The following is a 21,767-nucleotide window of genomic DNA, read 5'->3' on the forward strand; positions in this document are numbered from 1 at the left end:
AGCCAAAATTAAAAAAAGATGAATACCACACCTGATTTTGTCAAAACTGTATTGTTTTAATCTTTCCGAACGAAAGATTTTTTTTCACAGTATCAAAAGTGAATTAAAAAAAGAAACAAGCCAACATACACTTGGCTGTTATTGGTATAGTATAAATCTACATTCGAAACATTAAGGTAATCTTTTCTAGTCGAGTATAACCTGGAAAGCATCAGAGATGTTACATTAAAAACAGAATTTCAGCACAGATCTAGAATAATAATAAAAAAAATCATCAATCTTCATGAAAGCCATCAGGCAAAAACATTGATACCGGTGTAAAGCCAAAGGCTTGTGTCCTAAAGGTCTGTTTCTATTATTTTTGCCAAGAAAACACTTGGGAGGAGAGCATCAAGTTAACAGTACAGGTCAGAGCATTATGGATGAAAAATGAAGCTCACACATATACACAAACAACCCTCAGGAAGGTAAGAAAAAGACTCGAAGGGGCCAAAAATATTCACTCAATATGTACAAGCATTTAAATTAACTGCAACAAACCATGTGTTTCCAACGTTGGAGTGAACATTGCACAGTGCGCTGCCAAGCAGGGGCTGAGATAGCAGTTTAGAGAATAAGCACTTCATGGCAAAAGGGGTTTCTTCAACACATAGTCTCAGAGTGTATTGGATATCGTAGTTCTTCATAACTAACACCAAAGAGGGGCCGACACTGAAGCAACACAATTTTTCAATACAAGATAGGAGCAAAGAGTGTAGTTCCTTTTCATCATGCACAGGGATGCATCTGCAGGGGGGACTGATAGAAATCACATTTATCATGCATCCCATCGGCCAAATGTAAAAAAAAAAAAAAAAAAAACCTAATTTAATAAGTGACAACATGAATATTATTAGTGTTGCTCTCATATCTATTGTTTAAAAAAAAAACATGCTGTATTAGTTTTTTTCAGTTTCATAAGAAAGTCTAGCAGGTAGGTCAAGTGAAAGGTAGATTGTTGATCGTAATCAAGTGTAGGAACAAAGTATCCAATTCAGTGCCAGGACTGACTTCAGTCTTTTTGAGAATAAAAGCGGCAAATCCTGTTATAACTGTAACTTAGGATGGTAGCTGTGTTTTCTTAATATTAGTTCAAAATATTATATTGTGCTCCATTCTGACAACTGTACATTATTAGCATATTTGGATTAGACTGCAGGTTGTGATGGATGATGAGCACCAATTCCATTTGACTTCATCGTAATTCATCAGTTTAACAACGTTAAAATTTCGCAGATTTGTGATAAAACCATTTATTTCATGTAATTGTTTACATACTACATATGTAAGCACATGGATGCAGTTAAATCAACAGACTTTTTTCTGTTTCTGTAAAACTCATTCAGTTCACGTTGCAATCATAGCAAAAGGGTAGAGTTGGCCTTGAGAACGCCAAGTGGCTTCACAGCCAACGAGTCGCTTTTCAGTCTTTTTAGTGAAGAGCGAGTTTTTAAAACCAGGGTCCCTTGGCTTTATCAGGAGAAGAAAACCGGGAATGAGAGAAGGGCTCAGGCCAAACCGGGTTCTGCTGAGAGAGTTTGTGACGTGACGAATTTTTTTCTCCCCCTCTGAATTTCATCCCAAGTTATTGAGCTGCGTTGGAAGGAACCTTTTTGAGGCTGAAGTTGGACCAGTTCACTGCTACTTTCTGGCGAGTTTGCTTTGCTGAATCAAGGCAGAACCTATGAGAACCAAAGATAAAAAAAAACAAAAAAAAACAAGAAGTGAAAAAAAAAACTGGATTAGTGATACAAGTAAGGCTAAAACTGTCAGACAGGAACAGAGAAATCAGCAGATGTTCATCTAGAACAGCATCTATGGGTTTCTAGATGGATCAAAAACCGTATCTTCTTTTGATAACTTGAGTAAGAGCGACTAGTTCACCCAAACAACAACACTTTTCCATGTGGAATTGCTGACTGACTGAAGAAGACTCAAATGTAACTTTTACCAGAACCACTGAGATCTTCAAAATGAAGTTAGAAAATCACAAAAATGTATAGTGGTGTGAAAAATTTGTCTCCATCATGATTTCCTGTTTCTGCATGTCTGTCACACTTCAGCGTTTCATTAAATTAAGTTGTTAATTATTAAGGGATAAAAAAAATCAGAAAACCGTATGTCCCAGTGTGAAAAGTGACTCTTTAAATAGATAACAGGAAGGCTCAATATAGTAAGGCTCAATATAGTAAAACAGACATGTTGGAATTAATTCATTTACCTTTTGTTCAACGCACCACTGTTAATTTAAAATTAGGACAACCTTTTAGACATCCCCTACTTAAAGGTTTACAACCCCTTCACAATTTTTTTTGTAAATTTATTTAAGCTAACTCTGTCAATGGCTAATATAGAATAGTAAATGGCCTGTACTTGTGTTGTGATTTAGCTATTCCAGAGGACTCCAAAGCACTTTACACTACATTCAGTCAGGAAGAAAATCTATCTTCAACACTGTTCATTTATCATGCTGTTCCTTTTGTGAAGAAAAAAATGACAAAGGGCAAGAATTAGCATCAGCAGCTCAAAGCTTGATAAAACCCAAAGATTGGAATCCGAGCTCAAAATTCTGATTAGTGCATATATGGTTTGAACTAAAACACTTTTTTTTTAAACAGCTGTATTGTGATTACCTTTTAAAGTATTCAACTTCCCGATCAATCTCATCCATTTCTGTGGGATCCACATCTTTAGGGAGAAATACGTCATCTGAAGAAGTAAAGTAAAGATGCGACATTAGATGGGATGATCAAATCCAGTATAATGTGGTAAATATAAAGCTGTTACCCCCGTACCAATAGCACTGTTGGACTTTTCTCCCTTATTCTTGTTCTTCTTATTTTTCCCCTTGGTTTGTTGCTGTGGAGGTCCATTTGGAGGAATGGAGGTGGGAGCTTTGCTCTCTGATTCCTGCTCAGATCGACCTCCTCGGGTCTCCATGTCAGTTTTACCCCTTGGTGCACCCACAAGGCCGTTCGCTCCATTTGATACATGTTTGGACGACCTCCCCTCCTCAGTTTTCTTAGGCCCGTTCCTCTGGTTGTCTGCTGGTTGCTGAAGCTGTTTGCTCCCAGCCTTTGAGCCGTGAGACGCCGCGTCTTTAGACTCATTGGTTTTCTGTGCTTCGTTCCAAGAGGCAGCTTTGGTTGGTTTGCTAGAGTTTTGCTCCAATACTGACTGCTCCTGTTTTAGCTGCTGCTTTTTATTCTTCTTCGACTTTGCGCTGACGTTTCCAGCGCTCTTGGGATCAGGAGCATCCTCCTTTGATTTTGCCGTCGCTTGGGCTGGCACCTGTGGCAAACTGTCAGATCCAGCGGAAGTGCATCTTTCTGGGGACCGAACTCTAGCGAGCTTTGAGAGACCGCTTGTAGTGTGCAACCGCTGGGTGTCCTTTGAAGCAGCACTGACACCTGATGGGGTGTTGGCAGCAGCGTTGGGAGGAGAGGACATATTCGTGTCCTCCCATCCATTAACCAGGTCCAGGTGGCTCTTAAAGCTTCCCAGCGAGAGAGGAGAAAGGTCCAGGTCTATCTGCTGCAAGTCAGAGGAACCGTTGAGATGGGACAGCAGGTGGTTTCCCTCCAATGTAGCCGCCTTCTTGGGAAAGTCATTGACGTCCAGATTGAGGTCGTACATGCTGAACGAGGCCCGGATCGAGTCTTTGATGGTGTTCTTGATCTCTTCCAGTCGACTTGTGAGAAAACTGTTGACGCGCTCGAGTTCCAGCTGAGGCCAGTCAAGCAGCCGACTGGTTTCAGGCCCATCGGCGGTGGGATCGTCTACGGGCTCCTCAGCCACACCGGACTGGGGTTCACTGCCAGCAGAACCCGTGTTAACCTGCTGAGCTTTTTCCTGCATCACAAGAGGAACAAGTTCAGGAGCAAACTTAAGTAAAAACACATACACACAATTCAGAACTTCTTTAGAGATGTTTATATGCACTCATCTACAGGAATGTCATATTGATCCTGTTTTTTTGATTATTTATTGGACTTGTTTAATCTTGCGGTGGCATGATTAAACAACATCACGACTTGAAAACAAAATTGAGATGCACAAGTTTGAATTTATTGCAGGTTAAAACTATTAGTTATAATGTTCAAGAACAACACAAGGGCCAATGTGATTTCATTTTTTCACAAGTCTGAAGATGCTGGTTCACCAGTGTACATGTCCAGTCAAACATCAACATAGGTTGGAAACGACTTACTCAAAATGAAGCATCCGCTCCAAAGCAGACACCTTCAGGCTCAAATGCATTTTGCAGGTAAAGCTATATTGAGCACAATATTTATCTTTTTTTGGCCAAGACCACAAGAAGTATGTTTGGTGGAGTCAACTTAAGTATTATCAGTCCGAGGACCACTGTACCAGAAGTCAAGCATGGTTGAAGCTCATTAAAATGTCCTTGAAGTTCAATTTTATAATCTTATGCCCAGAACTGTTCCAAATCACAGTTTATTGTGTTTCTTACTATGACAAAATTAAACCTGAAGTTAAAAATAAGCTCACAATTGACTCAACCTTTTATTGCCACACAAAGATTTGAGCTTTAAGCTTTAAAGGAATCATATCTATATGTTTTGTTTAAAATTCACAGTTAAGTAAAATGATTTGTGAGAAGTTTAGCAACTTTTTCAAAGGTCAACACACCTTTTTCTTTTGTTTGTGTCGAGCCCTCTTGGCAGCCTTGGCACTGTTGACTGGTTTAGGCTCCGAGCTGTTTATGAAGTCCAGCAGCTCGTCCACGTCCCTGTTGTCGATGGCACCGACTGCGGTCAGCTCTGCATCCTGACGCTGAGGCAGCTCTTCTTTACGTCGCGTTAGACGTGAGCGAAGCTTCTCACGGATCTCAGCGTAGTTTCTGCTGGTTGGTGCAGCTGGAGGCTGTAAGACGTGAAGCACGTTTAAATATAACGCAGGTCTAGCAGAGCAAATGCTATATTTCTGTCTTAAAGAAAGGAAAAACAAATCTACCGCATTGTGTCCAAAGAACTCGCAGTAGCAGCAATCACAGTATTTCCCGTCCTTTTGATTGGTTGAAGAAGAGGCACAGGAGCTCCTCTCAGAGCTGCTGTCTTCATCCTCACCTTCTTCCAGCTCAGACGATGGGTGGCACAACGTGCCATTTGTCACTTTGTGCCCTTTACATGCCTGATCCCTGCAAAACACCCCCCCCAAAAGTACATTTTCACTTTCAATACATAAATACATAAATGTTCTAATTTCACAGAAGCAGAGACACCAGTTCTAACCTGCAGGCTCCAGCCGTCAGATGCCCTACATTTGAAGCGGCCACAGTTCCCGGGTTGTGTCCGTTACAAGAGTGGTTACAGCCCATTAGAGACGTTCCTAGTTTGCCGTGTTGTGTGTTTACTGCAGGAATGTGGGAATTTTTGCATGAACTGGGTTTATGAACCGATGTTGGACTGTCTGGACTTGGGGAGTTGAGTTTGGCTGTGGGGTTGTGTAGGTTTGGTACCAACGGGGAGAAAGACGTCTGGGCCGCCACCCCAGTGCCGCAGGACGAAGTGACGTGGCCGTGCTGTCCGGAGTTTGGCTTTGGGGGGAGGATGGAGGAATGCTGGGAGGAGAGACCGGTGGGACTGTTGGGCGGTACCGACAAGTCTGCATGTTGATGGTGGTCACTGGGATGAAAGGCTTCCCCTGGACAACAATTCAAATTAAAAATAAGCTCTGGGTTATATACAATGATTGACTGTAGGAATTACAAATGAGTGATTCCTGTATGCACAGGCCTTCAAACAAATTACATTACTGGGACACTTTTTATGTTTTTGCATGTCATATGTAACTTGGGAAGTCAAAATAGTGATAGGATTGCATTTGCTTAAGATAGTGGTAAATTAAACTCTGTTTTTTTATGGGTTTTTTTTAATAAAAAATACTTAATGTTTTTTATGTTAAAATAGATGCTGTACATTTAGTTAGTCACATGAAAATGATTAAATAAATTTTTTGGGGATACAAAGAAAAAACTGAACTCAAATTAGTGGCATAATGTAAAATATTCAGCTGGATGAAATTAAGCTTTCCACCATATTTGTTCCTAAGACAAATACAATTTCTTTTTTTTATTATTTATTTTACCAAAAGGTTGTTCCTGATCAGCAGATGTTCATTTAAGATAAAGAAAAAAACTTTCCATGCTACTTCCAGCATGGAAAGTAGCAAGTTAGTTGCTTACTAACTTGATCTTATTTGATCAAGTTAGAAAGCAACTGTACATTCTGATTGCTTTCATTCTAGAAAACACCAAGAGCTTTTTCTTTAAAGCCCTTTTAATTACCCTGTGCATGAATAAAGTCAGAAATTGAAAACTGGCAACAAAATATTTCATCGGTACGTTACTACTTTTAATAAGCCGACTGACCCAAACTAAGCAAAACAAAATACCTGGTGGCGTTGGTCGACGGCACATGGTCTTGAAGTGCTTGGGAGTGGTCTTACAGAGGTCTGCTGAGGTAGACTGGGAGTTCCCAGCAGAGGATCCACTGGAATTCTGGGATGACGGGTGACTGTAGGGACAGACTTTAGGACTAGAGGTTTTTGACGATTTTCCAGGTGCTTCGTGAAGCCCCCGTTTTTCGTGACAGGCTGTTAGCCCTGTAAACAGAAACATGTTTAAAATATCTCAGATGACAGAGGGCTTCATAGCTGTTCATTGCCATAGTTCACACCGATCAACACATAGAAACAGTAATAAGAATCGGGCCTTTTGGTGTAATTGAACAATCAATATCAGAAAGAAGCATGTAGAAGTCATTCAGGATTAGAGTTTGTTTTGTGAAATTGTCTCTTTTCTTTGAGGAGACATTTAACTATCCAACTATAACTAATTATTTTTGCACCTACGAAAAAACAACAAGCTGAAAAGTATTTTTTGACACTTTTCGGTCCAGCTTGCAAATCTCTTTGAGTTACATTTTAAAGTTTTGACAACTCAAAACTGATGTAGAAAGTCACTTCAGACTATTAGACATTGACATGTCTTGTTCCTTTCTTATTTATGTTGTTCCACTGGTGTTTATTCACTAAACAATTAAACCTTTCAAGAATGACACACGAGACTTCATGACGCATACAAGCATCATTTGACTACTTTCACTTTCCACTTTTAAGCCTCAATCTTACATTACCAATTCAAATTTTCTTTCCAGATCAGAGCTCCAGGAAGTCTGGTGCATTTAAGGTAAACTCTACAACAAAGACTCAATGAAGTCTTAAGTATTTTCAACCAATCTGAATAATAAACCAAACTTGATTGAATTGTGTGAAAACAAAGTATGCAGTTGACTTGAAATCTAATTGAATTGAACATAAAAACACTGAATGTAATTACATAATTTTTTTTCTATCTCTAGTCTTTTTTTTAATTTCATTAATTATATTTGTTCTATTCAACACTAATGTTTACTTTCTAGGAAACTACCTGCTCTACTCTTCATTGGTCAAAGTGTTTTGTGGCTTTTTAAGACTGTCGAAGTGAAAACATCTTTTTGCTGCCTACGTTTAACAAAACTCGTAAAATTCATAAACCAAGACAGGTCGCTGACCTTTCTTGTTTGAGCACAGCTTCACAGGTCTAGCAACTTTGCAAGTGAAAAAACATGGGTGCATTTTGGAGCTAAAATTGAAGTGTTGGTTTAGGCAACAAATGCAAAAAAATTTGTGTACTTATTTAAAACTCACATTGTGACTATGAATTGACGATAGGTCAGAACACAATAGTGGATGTCGTCAGTTCTGCAATACTATTAAGAGATATGTAGTTTGTTTTTGAGTAATTTACATTGTGCATTTAAGAAGTTGACTCTTTGGAATGACTTTTTATTTTTGAACATTTGAGAGGAGCAATAAACTGTTGGTTCTATTCCTTTCCAACCATTAAAATGTTAAAAATGATGAACAATAAATGATCTCGTCTATTTAAATGTTTCTCAGTTGTTGAACAAGTTTAAGACAGAGCAGCTTCTGCATCACTCTCTGATCAAATCATCACTGCCTGGCAGATTACTGACATTCTTTAAGTTTCAATACCAATTTAGGATAAACTAGGTTTAATTCAGCAATTAAACACAAAGATTTTTTCTCAACTGAAAATAAAAAAGTATCCAACATACCATTTGTCTGTGCCAGAGAACAGCATTTAATTTTTCAGGATTAGACCTGGCGATCACCAGTCACCAGATCAAGTCTATTTCATTCATTGGCTGATCAATAGTTGAGTCACTGCTTCATCTTCTTTATTTTCTTATGTTGGCACTATCATTCACTAATAACTCAGACGAAACACGCAGTAACTTTGGAGTTATGAATAAAAGCTTTAATTTAGATTCCTTTTTGGTTTAGCCAACCTTCTTTCTGCAAACATCATTTTACCTGCAATAATTCTGAGCCAAAACTTTGTTTTATCTCTCTTTTGGTGTAGCAAAGATGCCAGCCAACAAAACTAAATTCAGTTTCCTCTGAACAACAACATCAACTCAACATCTGGATCTTAAACCTGGAGATGCCTTCAGCCATCACGTGTGTGTGTGTGTCATTTGTTTCTTACCTTGTGATGACAGACCTTGTGAGTGCGAAGAAGTGTTGTGGTTGCAGTGCTCGCCGCCATTGGAGTGGGCTGAGTTCCAGAGACCTGACAGTTTGTGGGCCGACAGGAAGGAACTCGGGTCCCAGTCTACAGTACTTTGCTCTGGGTAACCGTTCCCACAGCTTTGGGACTTACAAGAGGAAGAGTGTGACAATGGTACCTAGTTTGAAAGAAATATACAAAACAGAACACCAATTAGGTACTCAGCTAGCCTTCTTTTATTAACTTCACTCTTGGCAGTAAAAGAACCTGACCGGAGAGTGAGATAAAAGTCAAACAGCTTAGAAATGCGTTAACCTATTTTAATGAGAAAAACAAACAGTAAAAAGACCACTTCTTGCTTCACTAACGTTTAACACATTTACAATTTGTAATGGAAATGCACAAGCTAGACTTTTTTCTGAGATACCATTATCTGTTTTTATTTAATGTCTGAGCTGCTAATTATGAGTTTGAGCAATTCCACCTTTAATTTTCTCAGGGCAAATAAAACAGAAAAAATGTGTTCCATGTTAGATGTTGTTTTGCATCTAACATGGATGCAACTAAAAGAAAAAAAACTTGATTATGCCCAATTATGCATCAATTAGTTAGCTGAAAAAAGGGCATTTAAGTGCATGCTGTTGTGTGATGCATTATGGACCAAAGAAAGGTGGAAGTTCTTAGTTTTAATGCATTCAACAATTAGGGAAAAAAAAAGTCAAATCAGATTTTTCAGAACCTGCATCCTCATATGAAGAGAATCAAAAACAGGTTCTCCCACACACATTAGAAATCAAAACAATCAAAACACATTGTCCGAATATAAGAAAGCAGGAGAAGAGTAAAACTTCGCCTGAGCCAAACCGTTTTATTTTGTTTTTTAATGTACCGATGAGGGCTGCTCCTGCGTGCTCCTTCTCTCCTCCTCCTCCACACTCTTGCAGCAGCTCTGACAGATCCACAGAGGCACCTCTCCCAGCAGGGACTGGGAAAGCGAGGGCACCGCGTCGGCCAGCTTTCGACCCGGCGCCTCCCGCAATAAGGCCTGGGAGAGTGCAGGCACCGCGTCGGCCAGCTTCGTCCCGTGGCCGGCGGGAAGCCCGTTGACAGAACCCGCTCCCCAGTCCTTGAATTCTCGATGGCACAGCAGGCAGCAGGTGTGCATGGGCTAGGTAGATCCAGACAGAAAGAAAGGGATTACTGTTTAACATCGAATGAACTGTGGAATTGAAGCCTGATTTTATGTAGCGCCATAATAAACTTGAACCAATTTCAAGCCAGGTGAATATAAATAGAAAACTTTGAAGCATCAGAAGAGTTGCTTGCTTTTTTTTTTTGGCCAAAGAATTACTACTGAGTCTTTGTTTGCTTTAATAAACAGACAGCCACCATTTTTCTTTTTCCTTCACATTTTGATATCACCATTTTGCTCTTTTAAAGCCTGCTATAAACAATAATAATCTAGATATCACTTGTAATGTTTGCATAAGACTCAGTTTGCTTGAAAACATCTCAAAAGATTTGAACCACAATTTAAAGGTGGCTATAAAATGTCAATTTTAAGTGCTATAACTGGCTTATTACTGAGCATAAATGAACATTGTGCTTAATAATGGCCCTACATTGTCACTCACTTGCCAAGTTAATTTTAAATTATATTGCTTAATATCAGAAGACAGACTTCAGGGGCTCTGCAGTGTGTAGGCTTTATAATCTGCACTAGCCAGCAATTTTAAATAATGCAAAGACAAAGTGATACTAGTAAGGAGCAAAGTCTTTTTTTTTTTTCATTTACGATTATTGGAAGGATGACTAAAAACAAAAATAACAGAAACACAACTGAGTACCTTTCTGATGTCATTATGATTTAAATCTAAGAATTGCGTGAAAAAAATAATGCTTACCCGTTAATATAGTTTTAACTTCGTTGATTACAACAAGTTATATCTGTGTTCAAGTAGTCTCAGATTTCAGAGCAGGGAGTCACACCTGAGTTACAGGGTTCTGGTTGCAAGAGGGAAAACTGAGGGATTTGCCTTTTCTTTTGGCATCAAGCCTATTTCTGTCAACTTCCTGTATTCAAACACTAAAGGAACATATTCGCAAATAGATATTTTACTCTGCTGCCCTGGTTTAATGAAACCCATACAAAAGTTCCCGTATTAATAAATCAAGTTTTCACCTCCCGAATAGATCATTAATATGGGTAACTGTTACTACATTTTGTGGGCATGCAAGTATTTACGATATTAAACTCAGAGTTTCTTCATCAGCTCCAGCTTTTCTGGTCGAGAGATTTACGTTAGGGATCATTCTGGTTATTTTCCTGACTCAGGACTTGAAAAATACAAATTCTGAGTACAATGCAAGAGGACAATTAATTCAACACATCGTTGTATGACTATATAATTGTTTACAGCTAGGTTATCTTACCTTCCGGAGCTACAGAACGCTGTACATTTTGTAATCATTATTTTTCAGCTGAGTTTATTGCTTCCCTGCAACATGGGAGTCATAGTTTAGTCACAGGAGATGAAACACGATTTCACAAGTAATAACTAAATCCTCTGCTGGAGCTGCTGATCACAGAACAATTAACCCAGCAAAAAACAGCAGTAAATACACAAAGGTAGGAATTAACTGGACATATGTGCCCTTTCAAGAACCTAAAACTTTTCAGAATTATCTTTTTGACTTTTTAAAACCTTTCAGAAACCCTCTTTAAACACTCTGCAGATTCATCAAGTTTCAGAATAATGTCACGGTTTTGATAAATTTGAATCATATGGTGCACATCGCTTTAGATGCTCAGTGCAAATGACGGTGTCATTAAGACATAACAAAATGATGCGTTTACAGTTAAAGTTTTCACCTCCCGAATAGATCATAAAAAACCAAGACACGACAAAAAAAAGAAGAAAATCATAACTGAGATTTGGCACAATAATTTTTAACCCGTTCTCTCCTGTAGCCCGACGGGATGCTAAGCTGTTAGCTTGTGCTTGCAGAGCGCTCCTGCACATAGGGATGAAGCACGTTTGCTGCACACTGACTAGCCTTGAGGCTAACGTTAGCTGGGCGGATGAAGAGTTGTAAAGGCTGGAAATGGGACGACCTGTGCGAGGTACAATGTCACCTGTCCGACACGGGAGATGGGCTGCAAAGCTCCCGGATCCTCCTCCATCCATTCAGCTTATTTGTTGACCTGTACATCCAACGCGATCCAGCTCCACATCCACGACAAGTACATCAAGTGTGAAATAGCTCTCAAGTACAGAGCGAATGCATTTAATTTCACCTCAGCGGTTCTCGTTAATTAAATTAAAAAAAAAGAACAGTGCGGTTCTGTTTGGATTAGCGGAGTGGAGAAGGAACACCGAGTAGTCTTTTACAAACGGGTTGCTTTTTTAGCTACCTGGTTCGCCCTGGTGTTGCCCAGCCTCTCCAACCCAGCATCTCCTCCGCCGCCACCGCCAGCTGCATCGCCGGGAGAGACAGAGCTCTTCGGTGCGGTCTGCTGTCCAGGCACAAGCTCCTTCTGGCCGACCCCTTGTTGCTTGCTTTTCTTCCTCGCCATTACTGTGGTGTTTGCGGGACGCTTTGGCCAAGTTTGCACCAGTTTCAATGTTTTTAACGAGCACACTTTCGTTTCTTCTCGGACCTCAAAATGTTCTCTATCTCCTCCAGTCAAGACAACAGTCAATATGGCGGAGGACTGGCACACTCGGGGGTTCAGAGGTTAAAGATACTACTGGCACGCAGGCTTCGCCTCCAACCGGTGAATTAATTTACAGCAACGTTCAGTTGGTGAAGCCAGAGATCGCCATGTTTAGGAAGGGCAAAATTATCTTTTTTTCCCTTTAGAGTATAATTGAAAACACAGCCCAAATTCCGAGAATTTCTTTAATTAGAACACATCGTTAATATATATTATAATAGCATACTTATCACAAGCATGTATACATTGTTAAGTCAGATTTAATATATGCAATTAAATATATGCAATTAAAGAATGTGCCAGCTAAAGCGATTAAGAGTTTTTTTTAACTTAAAAATACCCATAAACATGTTGCTTTAGATTATTATTTTATTATTATTATTGTTGTTGTTGTTCTTGTTGTTGTAGGAAACAGATTTATATGACAGATGTAAAGTTGTATGATTTCTGCATGTGAGAAATTTTAAAAATCAAACAAAAAAAACCATCAGTACTACCCCAATTACTGCCGTAAATGGGCGTGAAAATGCTTTAATTACGCTTGAGCAAATTAGAAACGAGCACACGTCTCTCACGGAGGGGAGTGGCTGGCTTGACCATGACGTTTTACGAGGCATCGCGACCCCTTCACGTGCTTTTGGAAATGGTAACATTTTCACTTTTGAATTTTAGCACACTTGAAATAATGAAGGGCCATTACATTGTTTTCATATTGAGAGCAGTCTATTAATCCAGTACCAGATTGTGATGGGCTAACTATTTTTTGTCAATAGCGTTCTGACAAGGCAGCCAAAAGAGCGGAATTTCCGAGATTTACGTCCAAGTCCTTGAAGGCGGCACTATTGTTGGCTCTCGGTGAACTGTGGACTTAGCTTGCACAGACAGTCCTTCTTTCATAGTGGATGCTCGTCTCGTTGTAGTTTGTTTACCTCCGCTTGTTTTACTCTTGCCAGCTCAATAATGGAAGGAAATGTTTGCAGCATTCAGGTTCTCCTTTGGGCAGCCGAGTTCGTGGAGAGGAAAGGCCGAGGTTCGTATTTTATGTCAACAGTCAGCCTCGGGGCAGGAGTTATTGTTGCTAATGGGGGGGGGGGAACAATATGCATTAGATAAGCTGTTATTAATACTTACGGGGTTAATGATACAGTAATCACAGTGTTTGCATTTTTTTTTTTTTTTTGAGATTGCACAGGAATTTCAAGCTAGATGGTTCCGTGGCCGATCTGTGCCGTTTGACTCAGTGACCTACATATCGGTGGCATCTTTGTATTGCAAGGCGCCAATCTCACCGAGTTTGAAAATGAATCCGGGGCGGGCGCTCATCAGCCCTGCTCGATGAATGAAAAGCCCGACTGGCCAGGAGAGCCACATTTATCGCGCATTCTGCAGACCCAGTCAGTGCTAGTTGAATTGTAGTAATAAACCTGAAAAGCCTCGGTTTGAATGTGACGGATGGCGCCAAAAAAGCAAATAAACGTTCAGCTGATGACTCCTCGGATTGTTTTCATCGCTTCACTCGAACGCTATTTCTGCTATAACACGTCCTTAACCAGAATCCAAGGACTATTAACATGTTTACAAAGACAAAAAACACCTTTATGACATTGCTACAGTCATTTTACCAGCGTCATAAACATTAACTCTCGCCTGTAATGGACTTCCTCCCCGTGCAGAGGCTGAACATGGATATGCTTCACCCCCGCCTCTCAGCCCCGGTAACCCGGATAAAAGAAGCAAACAGAAGAACAAGAAGATTCCTGCTGCTGGCGGTAAAAGGTGAATGCATTATGTAACAGATCAATGGCACTTGGCGTGTCTTTCAGTTCTGATAAGGAACCATAAGCCTTACCTATCAAAGTTGTTTCATCATTTTCTATGCATTTTTATAACATTAAGAAAAGTGTGTTTTTTTAATTCTAATTGCAGGACAGTTCACAATGAGCTGGAGAAAAACAGGTACTCGTGTTTTTTTTGTTTTGTTTTTTTAATTAAATTACATCAGAAATGTCTTTTTTTTTGTCTTGAGAAATATAATAGTACTTTTCCTTCGTTTTTAATTCCAACTTTTCTACATTTCGTCACATTGTCTCCGTGGAGTTTCCCCTGTGCAATGTCTGAAAACCTCAGAGGTTTTTGCAAATCACAGATCACATACAGACACATTTTCCTAATGAGTTGACTCCTTAAGGTTGTCATGGTGAAGTGGACTGTATGCAAATTCATGACAGACTTTACAATATTTGCAAAGTGAAACTGAAAACCACATGAATCTCTGTCCACTTCACAATCACATTGTGCGGGTCTATAGCATAGCTCCGTACCTTTGAAGGTTGTGGTCGTAATGTGACCACAGCACATTGGTATGAAAAAGTAACGTTGCTGACTGTTGTAATCTGCAGACGGGCTCAGCTGAGGCAGTGCCTGGAGCAGCTGAAGAAGCAGGTTCCTCTCTCTGCCGACTCCATGAGGAACACCACCCTGAACCTGCTGAGGCAAGCTCAGCTTCACATAAAGGTACTTCAGAAAGCCTCACGTTGACCTCTCCGACGACATTCCCTTCCTGTCTCTTTGCATCTTTGTTCGAACGTCTCGCTCCCCTTCGTCTGCGACGTTTCAGAAGCTGCAGGAGCAGGACGAGCGTGCTGAGCAGCTGAAGGACCGCCTTCGCTGGGAGCAGAGGGAGCTGCGGGTTCGGCTGAAGCAGCTCCAGAGGGGAGCGGAGAGGATGAGGAACAACAGCCAGGGGTCCACCATGTCCTCTGAGAGGTCGGACTCAGACAGAGGTCGGTGGATGACGGGCTCTCAACTGAAATCTGCTTTTGTCACACTTTGTTTTTACTGTTTTTGGCTTGAATTGAACTTTTAGAATGACGGAGGAACAAAAAGTCTACTAATAACGGGAGGGTTTTTTTTTTAAAACAGATCACATCATGCTGCCCCAGTTTTCAGCTCTTTCACCTTGAGTTTCCTCTCCTAATGGGTTTGATCTTTGCTGTTGTCCTCATTACAGAAGACGTGGAGGTGGATGTGGAAAGCATCGTGTTTGACTGCGTGGACTCCGACGGGCTGAGCATTACACACATGGACGCAGACCACAGTTACTCCAGCATGGACAGGTCCTGGCTATGACCACCATGACACAGGGTTTCAACCAGAGGGAGGGTCGGGAGGAAACATTCCAAAAACAAGACAACCGATGAGGGAGGATGTGGATATTGTAGACAACCGAACACTTGTTTTTACTGGACAGCTTTCTTTTGGGGGGGGTGGGAGGGGTGTCTTCTTTCAAAATAAGTTCAGGCTAATAATGTTTTCAATTGCACTGGGATGGATGTTACAGCATGAATAAGCGTTCCTCTGATAAATCAATTATGTATTTTTGTTCCCGAAAGCTATGAGGTGTGAACCTTTCTGTCATTTAGGAATCCAGTTTTTTTTTTATCTAAATAAGGGCTTTAATACAAATTTCCTTCATGTCTGTGCTGAATTCTGCCTTAAACCAGATTTAAACTAACGTTCTACGCTGCTTCTCCTTAGCACTAAGTCTATATTGCAGCAATGTCTCATTTATCATGCACTTAAAACATTATTTCTGTTTTGTTTTCCTTTTTTTTTTGTTCTGTCCAACGTAAGTTCCCTTCATGTATTTATAGCTCTTTTTCTTCTGTTGCACATAACGTCCACCCGTTGCACTTGTTTTGTCAGAAGGACGAGAGGTAGAGCAAGAAATGGGGGGGAAAAAAACCAACAACCAGGAAATGGGGGAAGGAAAAACAAAACCTCAGTCACGTTTGCACATTGAGGTTTCATATCAGCACGCATTTACATCTCTATTTAAAATAAAGACTTTTGACGCATTATGTGATCGGTCGGATCTCGAGAGAGTTCAAGTTGGGGAGGAGCGTTGGCCATCTTGAGTATTCAGTTGGACATTTGAAAATCAGTCAAAGCAGGCGACACCTATCTGCTATAATTATGCAATTAATGCTGATTACAAGTATTTAACATGGACTTAACTGAAGTTGCTTTCTTCTTCACTTTTCATATATGCAAGATGCCTTATTACTTTTAGTTCGTCTTTCCACCCAGTAATATTATGTAGCATTTTTTTTGTACCATTGTAAGCTTTCTTTCTTTTTTTAAGCAAATAAATATTTTCTATATAAATTTATGCATTTTTTTTAAACTATTCTGATGTATTCATACATTTATACTTTTTTCATATGAAAACTAAAAAAAAGTGTATTGCAGTGTGATTGTAAGAATTTTTTTCTACAAAACAAAACTAGTATACTGTGGTATTCTGCATTCGTATTTGGCCCCACTTAACTCTGATGCCACTTTAAATAAAGTTGTGGAGGAATTTAAAGGTGGGTTCACCTGTCCACAGGATGATTATTAGTTTTGCAATCCCGAAATCTGAATATTTGGCGTACTGTAGCTTTGTGCGTTTCATCCCAACCGGTCGTTTCTTACCCACTTCTGCTTTTAACTTTCTGTATTCATACTTTTAAATACAGAAAGTGTTTATATTGAGATGTTCTAATAACGCAGTGATAGTGCCAGAATCAAATGATTTAGATCAAAGCATACTAATGTTAGAACGGCTTTGTTAAAATCTAGATCTAATTCTAATCTAGAATCTGTGGTAAGACTAAAAAAACACTGCCGTTTTGCAAAGAATGAAAGTCATATTACAATTACACATTACTTTGTGTTGTGTTGCCATATGAAATTCCAATTAAATACAGCAAAAAACCATAATATGATTAGGAAATGTCAATTTATTGACCAGCTGATACTTCATTTAAGCAAGAATTGTCACAAGGACTACATGACTGTATACAGCGAGGTAACAAGTTAAAAGGAGGCTTCATCTACAGCTCTTGCACAGCAGCAGGAGAGATGCCAGGTGATGAGATGTTATCAAGCTTTTATCTCCCAACAATGTGAAGCTAGCAAACTTCAGCATTAACCAGTCTCAGTATCAGGACTAAAGTAGGACTGGGTAAACTGAACTAACACAAAACAATTGGGATCTCATAACATATATTAATCATAAAGAACTGATGTGATATTTTAAAGTAGTGCTCTATGTTGACAATAAAGAACATGGGGGGAAACAAAACAAGACGTGAAGTGAACTGGAATTTTTAAAAAAGGCAAATCCTGGTGGGTAGAGAGGCTGAGCAAAAGCCTAAGGAACACTTCAAGTATAGGTCGTCACCCTTACTTTTATGGCACCCGGGCCATGTTCAAGATCTCTATGGTAAATACTGAAATGACATGACACCAGAGGTACAATAAACACAATCAGAGCGGGTGGAGCAGGCTCTTGAACCCAGCTCAGGCCTTTTCACCACCACTTTCAGCAGGATGTGTCCTCACAGAGGTGTTTTTAAACCAACACTGGGATGCATTGCAAAATGCCCAGTAACTGCATGAGCTATGAGAGTGGTTACATGTAAAATAGTCACAATATAAAAGGCTGCAGCTGCATCATCATACGTATTGTTTCTTCTGAGCATGCGAGGCGAGGTCCTTGGCTTTCTCTTTAGCTGCCAGTGCTTTCTCTCTTGCCCGCTCTGTAGCGGTCTCTGCCAAGGTTCTGGACGGAGTTTCGCCTACGGAAACACAAAGCATGGCTTTAAATGGAACACATCGACATTCTCATGCTCAGGATGTAGAGGTGAAGGTTAAGCTGATGTGAAAAACAAAACTGGTAGGTTTTAGAAACAGACACTTTTTCACAGCAATGTATATTATGTCAAGATTACAATATCAAAATGTCCCATGTTTCACAAACAGAATCAATTTTATTCAAATCCATGTAGTCATCAAAAAGAAATACAGAGAAAAAGTCTCACAGCCGATCAGCAGCACGCTTCTGCTAACTATGTGTGCATAGATATGAGTTTCTGAAAAGGCAGACTAGCATTAACTTGCTTCCTGTTCGTATTATTCTGACTCAGAGAATTTGATGTGTCAGCATTCTGAGAAATGTAATTACATTTACATTTTAGAAACGTAAAAGACATTTCAAAACATTTTAGAAATGTTTTTCACATTTCAAAACAAAACATTAGCTGTTATTTTCTGTCATTCTTGGTCAACAAAAACTGGTTTGAGATGACAAACTGTATCTGCAACAATTAATGTAATGCCACCCCTCCAAATACATGCTTGTAAATATGAATGAACTACATGAACCTGGAAGGTTTACTATAAATCTAGTAATCTGGAAAAAAAAAACTCTTCAAATGACAATGTACCTTGCATTCTGGAGAGCACATACTCAAAGCCTTTCATTGTCTTTGTGACGCTGTTCTTGAACCTTGCCAGACCAAATTCCTGAAAAATGAACAAACTCAGTAAAGGGAAAAGACAGTGTACTTAAGTAAACCCAGCAGCAATGAGAAACTACTTGGACTAACTGCTCAGCTGTTACATCTTAACACTGGCATTGTGTTGTTTATAATGCCAGAACAGTACAGAAAACAGGTGGGGAGGTCTCCCCATCCGCCACTCCATGCTGCTTTCTGTGCTGTAGTACCACTTTCCACTTTGCTCTACTGACCTGAATAGCTCTAGAAAGCCCATAGAGACTGGAAGAGATCCAGGCTTCCCGTTTAATTTCCGTCCAGTAGCCGTTATCTGGATTGATTTGGTATAAACAGCGCTCCTCCACAGACTGGCATAGCATGCAGGAAAAAAAAAACAAAAAAACATCACAATTATGTTTTGACTTTGAGCAAAAGCCAAGTTCTGCTGGATGAAAACCGGAGCGTACCATGAGGCGAGCGTGGCTGATGTTCCAGGTCAGAGTGGTCATGGTCCGTTTCTGAGGATCTACAACGGAGTCCTCGATGATGTACGCCGAGTTGGTCATGTGCTTTGGGAGGTACCGCTCCATCCAGCGAGGTGCACGGCTGGTTTTGGTCAACAGACGTCTGGAAATGAGGCAGTTGGACGGAGTAACTTCTCTGAAGATGATGTCTTCCGTCAAGACATGGTTACTGAAATCAAAGGGATCAATAAAATAGTTTAAAAAATCAGGTTTTATTTGCAATATATTTGTTTTTGAACAACTTTAAATTCTCAAAGTAACAAATTAGTGTTGTATTTTGTTTTATGGATTTAATTTCTGTGTTGACTACTAACAGTAAACCTAAAATCCTAGATCAGTAAATCAAACTTAGGTCAGCAAAATGTCCCTCTTCCTCAACAAGGACTTCACAGAATTCAGGAAACACAGCTCAGTTTTCTGCTTCTCCTCACGACATCAGTAATACTTTAGTGTCTGTGGATATTTGTGGTAAATAGCAACTGTTTACTTCTATAGCAACGCTCTATTTGATTGCTATGAGGTAATCTTATCAAGTTGAGATTACCGCAACTTGATAATCTCTATTTATCAAGTTGAGATTGATAAATCTAAACCCTGGCTGCATCAAAATTGCCAAGTCTTTACCGGTCTGTGGTAACAAAAGGTTTGGGGATCACTGCCTTACATGGCTACCAGCAAACTGAACTTTATCTGTCGATAACAAACTGAAAAGTGTTTGGGGAAGGAGTCAAAGCTCGGAATATTTTACAACCTCAACATATCCATCTGCCTTCAGATGGATTCTGAAGGCAGAATAAAGGAGACTGAATACTTGGATCAAATTTCAGTTTTCTTTGCAAAAGAACAAAAAAAGATGCATAATTTTTCTCCTAGTTTACAATTGTGCATAACTGTGTTAGTGCATAGCAGCTAATCACAATAAATAGATAGGTTTATAGTGACAAAGTAGCAAAATGTGGAAACATTGAAGGTGTATGAAGAACTTTTACATAATATGCAACTTTTGCAAGTATGCATATTATGTAATGCGATTCTAATTATTAATAAAGTGCTTTTGTAGTTATGTAAGAAAAGTTATCATGTCCCACTTTGTTTCCTCGTGTGACAGGTGCATGTTATAGTGCAAGCTCACTTTTTAGTAATGTTACTTTGATCATTTCAAAGTCTGTGTATCATCAGAAAATTCCCATAATGCATTTCTCAGCTTGGCATGATACCCCCTTATGGTTTCAAATGGCCAATAATTGATGTTTTATAACAAAAAAATAAGGTTGTAGGTACACTATAGTTATGTGTATACTTATAAGAGTGTTTGTACATCAAGTAATTCATTAACATTAACAAACTTCTGCAGTATGCCAATGTAAAGACCAATTTCACCAGCACAATTTCATACAGTATAGTTAATACTCGTGCACTTTTACACCGAGATATTTTTTCTCACCTGTAAGGATTGGGATAACGTTGCCAGAAAGCAATGCAAACTTGGTCCCAGGTGTTTTTCAGCAAACCCGTACAGCAAACGTATTTCCCCATTGTTCCCTTGGTTTACTCTGGCAGTACTCTGTGGAACTACAGCACAAAAAAATGAAAGTCACTCACAATCAGATAAAGCAGAAGTAGAGTCAGGTTGACAGTAATCATATTTGTAGCTCATTCTGCTGCCGTCTCCGGGTTTAAATGACTGCTGCGACTAAGCAGGATTTAAGTCCATGCATGCAAAAGTCAGTCATGACTGTACGGACATTTTTCATTCATATTTTGTAGAATAATGGTAAAACGTGGCTAAAACCCACATAAAAACCTAGCAAGCTATAAAATAGCACAGTGGGCCATTTTTACTGACGGCTTCATGATCTATTTGCAGTTTAAATAAGGTCTTCGTATATTTAAAAAAAAAAAACAGAAAAAAAAAACCTGAGGTCAACGTTTCTGTCACATTCGTCACGTCCACACTACCGAGCTTCCTGGGTGGCAGGAGCTAGCCTAGCATGCGGCTAACCTCGTGAATGAATGGCTCTCTCGGTGTTCGGTCACATAGCAACACTCAGAAGGAAGGGCTCGACACAAACGAAATGAACACTGACCTGCACAGTGGCGATATTCAAAAGATCAGAACGGACGTTTCATTATTCGTGAGGAGCAAAGTCCACGTACATCAGATGCCAAACGTCACCGGGCCGAGAAGAAGGTCAAACGTTGAGCGTTGACGGAACATCCGGCGGGAGGCGCTGATGATGCTTGTTTTGGCCACTAGGTGGCAGCAGAGATCCTCCGCTGAATGTTTCAGAGTTGACAGCTGCAGTTTCTTCCTGCCCAATTAAAAAGTCACTCCTAATAAGTTCTCAACTCAAACTCTCATTTTCTGTTGTGTTTGTGACCGACATCACGAAATAGACTATATAGAAATACTGTACATTTTAAAGAAGAGATTTTGTTTTTCTTCTTAAAGGCTTAAAGTCTGAAATAAATAATACTAATATGCTTAAACCAGGAAATCTGCAATGTGGGAGTTGGGAACCAGTAAGGCCATAGCTATTCTCTTTGACCTACAATGCATAAGA

The 21,767-nt window shown here is 39.7% G+C and overlaps 3 protein-coding genes across 6 annotated transcripts; 1 reads left to right on the top strand and 2 right to left on the bottom strand.

Annotated features, from left to right (window-relative positions):
* Positions 1 to 32: 32 nt before the first annotated feature.
* fam193b (family with sequence similarity 193 member B) lies at positions 33 to 12,326 on the bottom strand. Its single transcript, XM_055034345.1, has 10 exons — positions 12,054 to 12,326; positions 9,528 to 9,806; positions 8,618 to 8,816; positions 6,457 to 6,666; positions 5,295 to 5,706; positions 5,017 to 5,200; positions 4,693 to 4,926; positions 2,835 to 3,891; positions 2,673 to 2,748; positions 33 to 1,721 (listed from the first exon to the last, which is right to left on the bottom strand). The coding sequence occupies exons 1-10, from the start codon at positions 12,213 to 12,215 to the stop codon at positions 1,625 to 1,627; spliced, it is 2,910 nt and encodes a 969-aa protein (XP_054890320.1). The 5' UTR covers positions 12,216 to 12,326; the 3' UTR covers positions 33 to 1,624.
* Positions 12,327 to 13,196: 870 nt separating this feature from the next.
* On the top strand, positions 13,197 to 16,746 carry mxd3 (MAX dimerization protein 3). Of its 2 annotated transcripts, XM_055034509.1 has the most exons (6): positions 13,197 to 13,386; positions 14,030 to 14,132; positions 14,283 to 14,312; positions 14,756 to 14,870; positions 14,974 to 15,139; positions 15,367 to 16,744. In XM_055034509.1, the coding sequence occupies exons 1-6, from the start codon at positions 13,317 to 13,319 to the stop codon at positions 15,483 to 15,485; spliced, it is 603 nt and encodes a 200-aa protein (XP_054890484.1). In that variant the 5' UTR covers positions 13,197 to 13,316; the 3' UTR covers positions 15,486 to 16,744. The 2 variants fall into 2 exon arrangements, with proteins under 2 accessions (XP_054890484.1, XP_054890485.1); XM_055034510.1 differs by lacking the exon at positions 14,283 to 14,312 and having other exon boundaries at positions 15,367 to 16,746.
* Positions 16,747 to 17,122: 376 nt separating this feature from the next.
* prelid1a (PRELI domain containing 1a) lies at positions 17,123 to 21,514 on the bottom strand. Of its 3 annotated transcripts, XM_055034507.1 has the most exons (7): positions 21,361 to 21,514; positions 21,206 to 21,290; positions 20,648 to 20,775; positions 19,147 to 19,372; positions 18,934 to 19,047; positions 18,629 to 18,707; positions 17,123 to 17,980 (listed from the first exon to the last, which is right to left on the bottom strand). In XM_055034507.1, the coding sequence occupies exons 3-7, from the start codon at positions 20,737 to 20,739 to the stop codon at positions 17,859 to 17,861; spliced, it is 633 nt and encodes a 210-aa protein (XP_054890482.1). In that variant the 5' UTR covers positions 20,740 to 20,775; positions 21,206 to 21,290; positions 21,361 to 21,514; the 3' UTR covers positions 17,123 to 17,858. The 3 variants fall into 3 exon arrangements, with proteins under 3 accessions (XP_054890482.1, XP_054890481.1, XP_054890483.1); XM_055034506.1 differs by lacking the exon at positions 21,206 to 21,290 and having other exon boundaries at positions 21,291 to 21,510; XM_055034508.1 differs by lacking the exon at positions 21,361 to 21,514 and having other exon boundaries at positions 21,121 to 21,209.
* Between the last annotated feature and the right edge of the window lie 253 nt (positions 21,515 to 21,767).

This window comes from Poeciliopsis prolifica, unplaced genomic scaffold, assembly GCF_027474105.1.
Source record: "Poeciliopsis prolifica strain line A6 unplaced genomic scaffold, Auburn_PproV2 SCAFFOLD009, whole genome shotgun sequence".
NCBI lineage: Eukaryota > Metazoa > Chordata > Actinopteri > Cyprinodontiformes > Poeciliidae > Poeciliopsis > Poeciliopsis prolifica.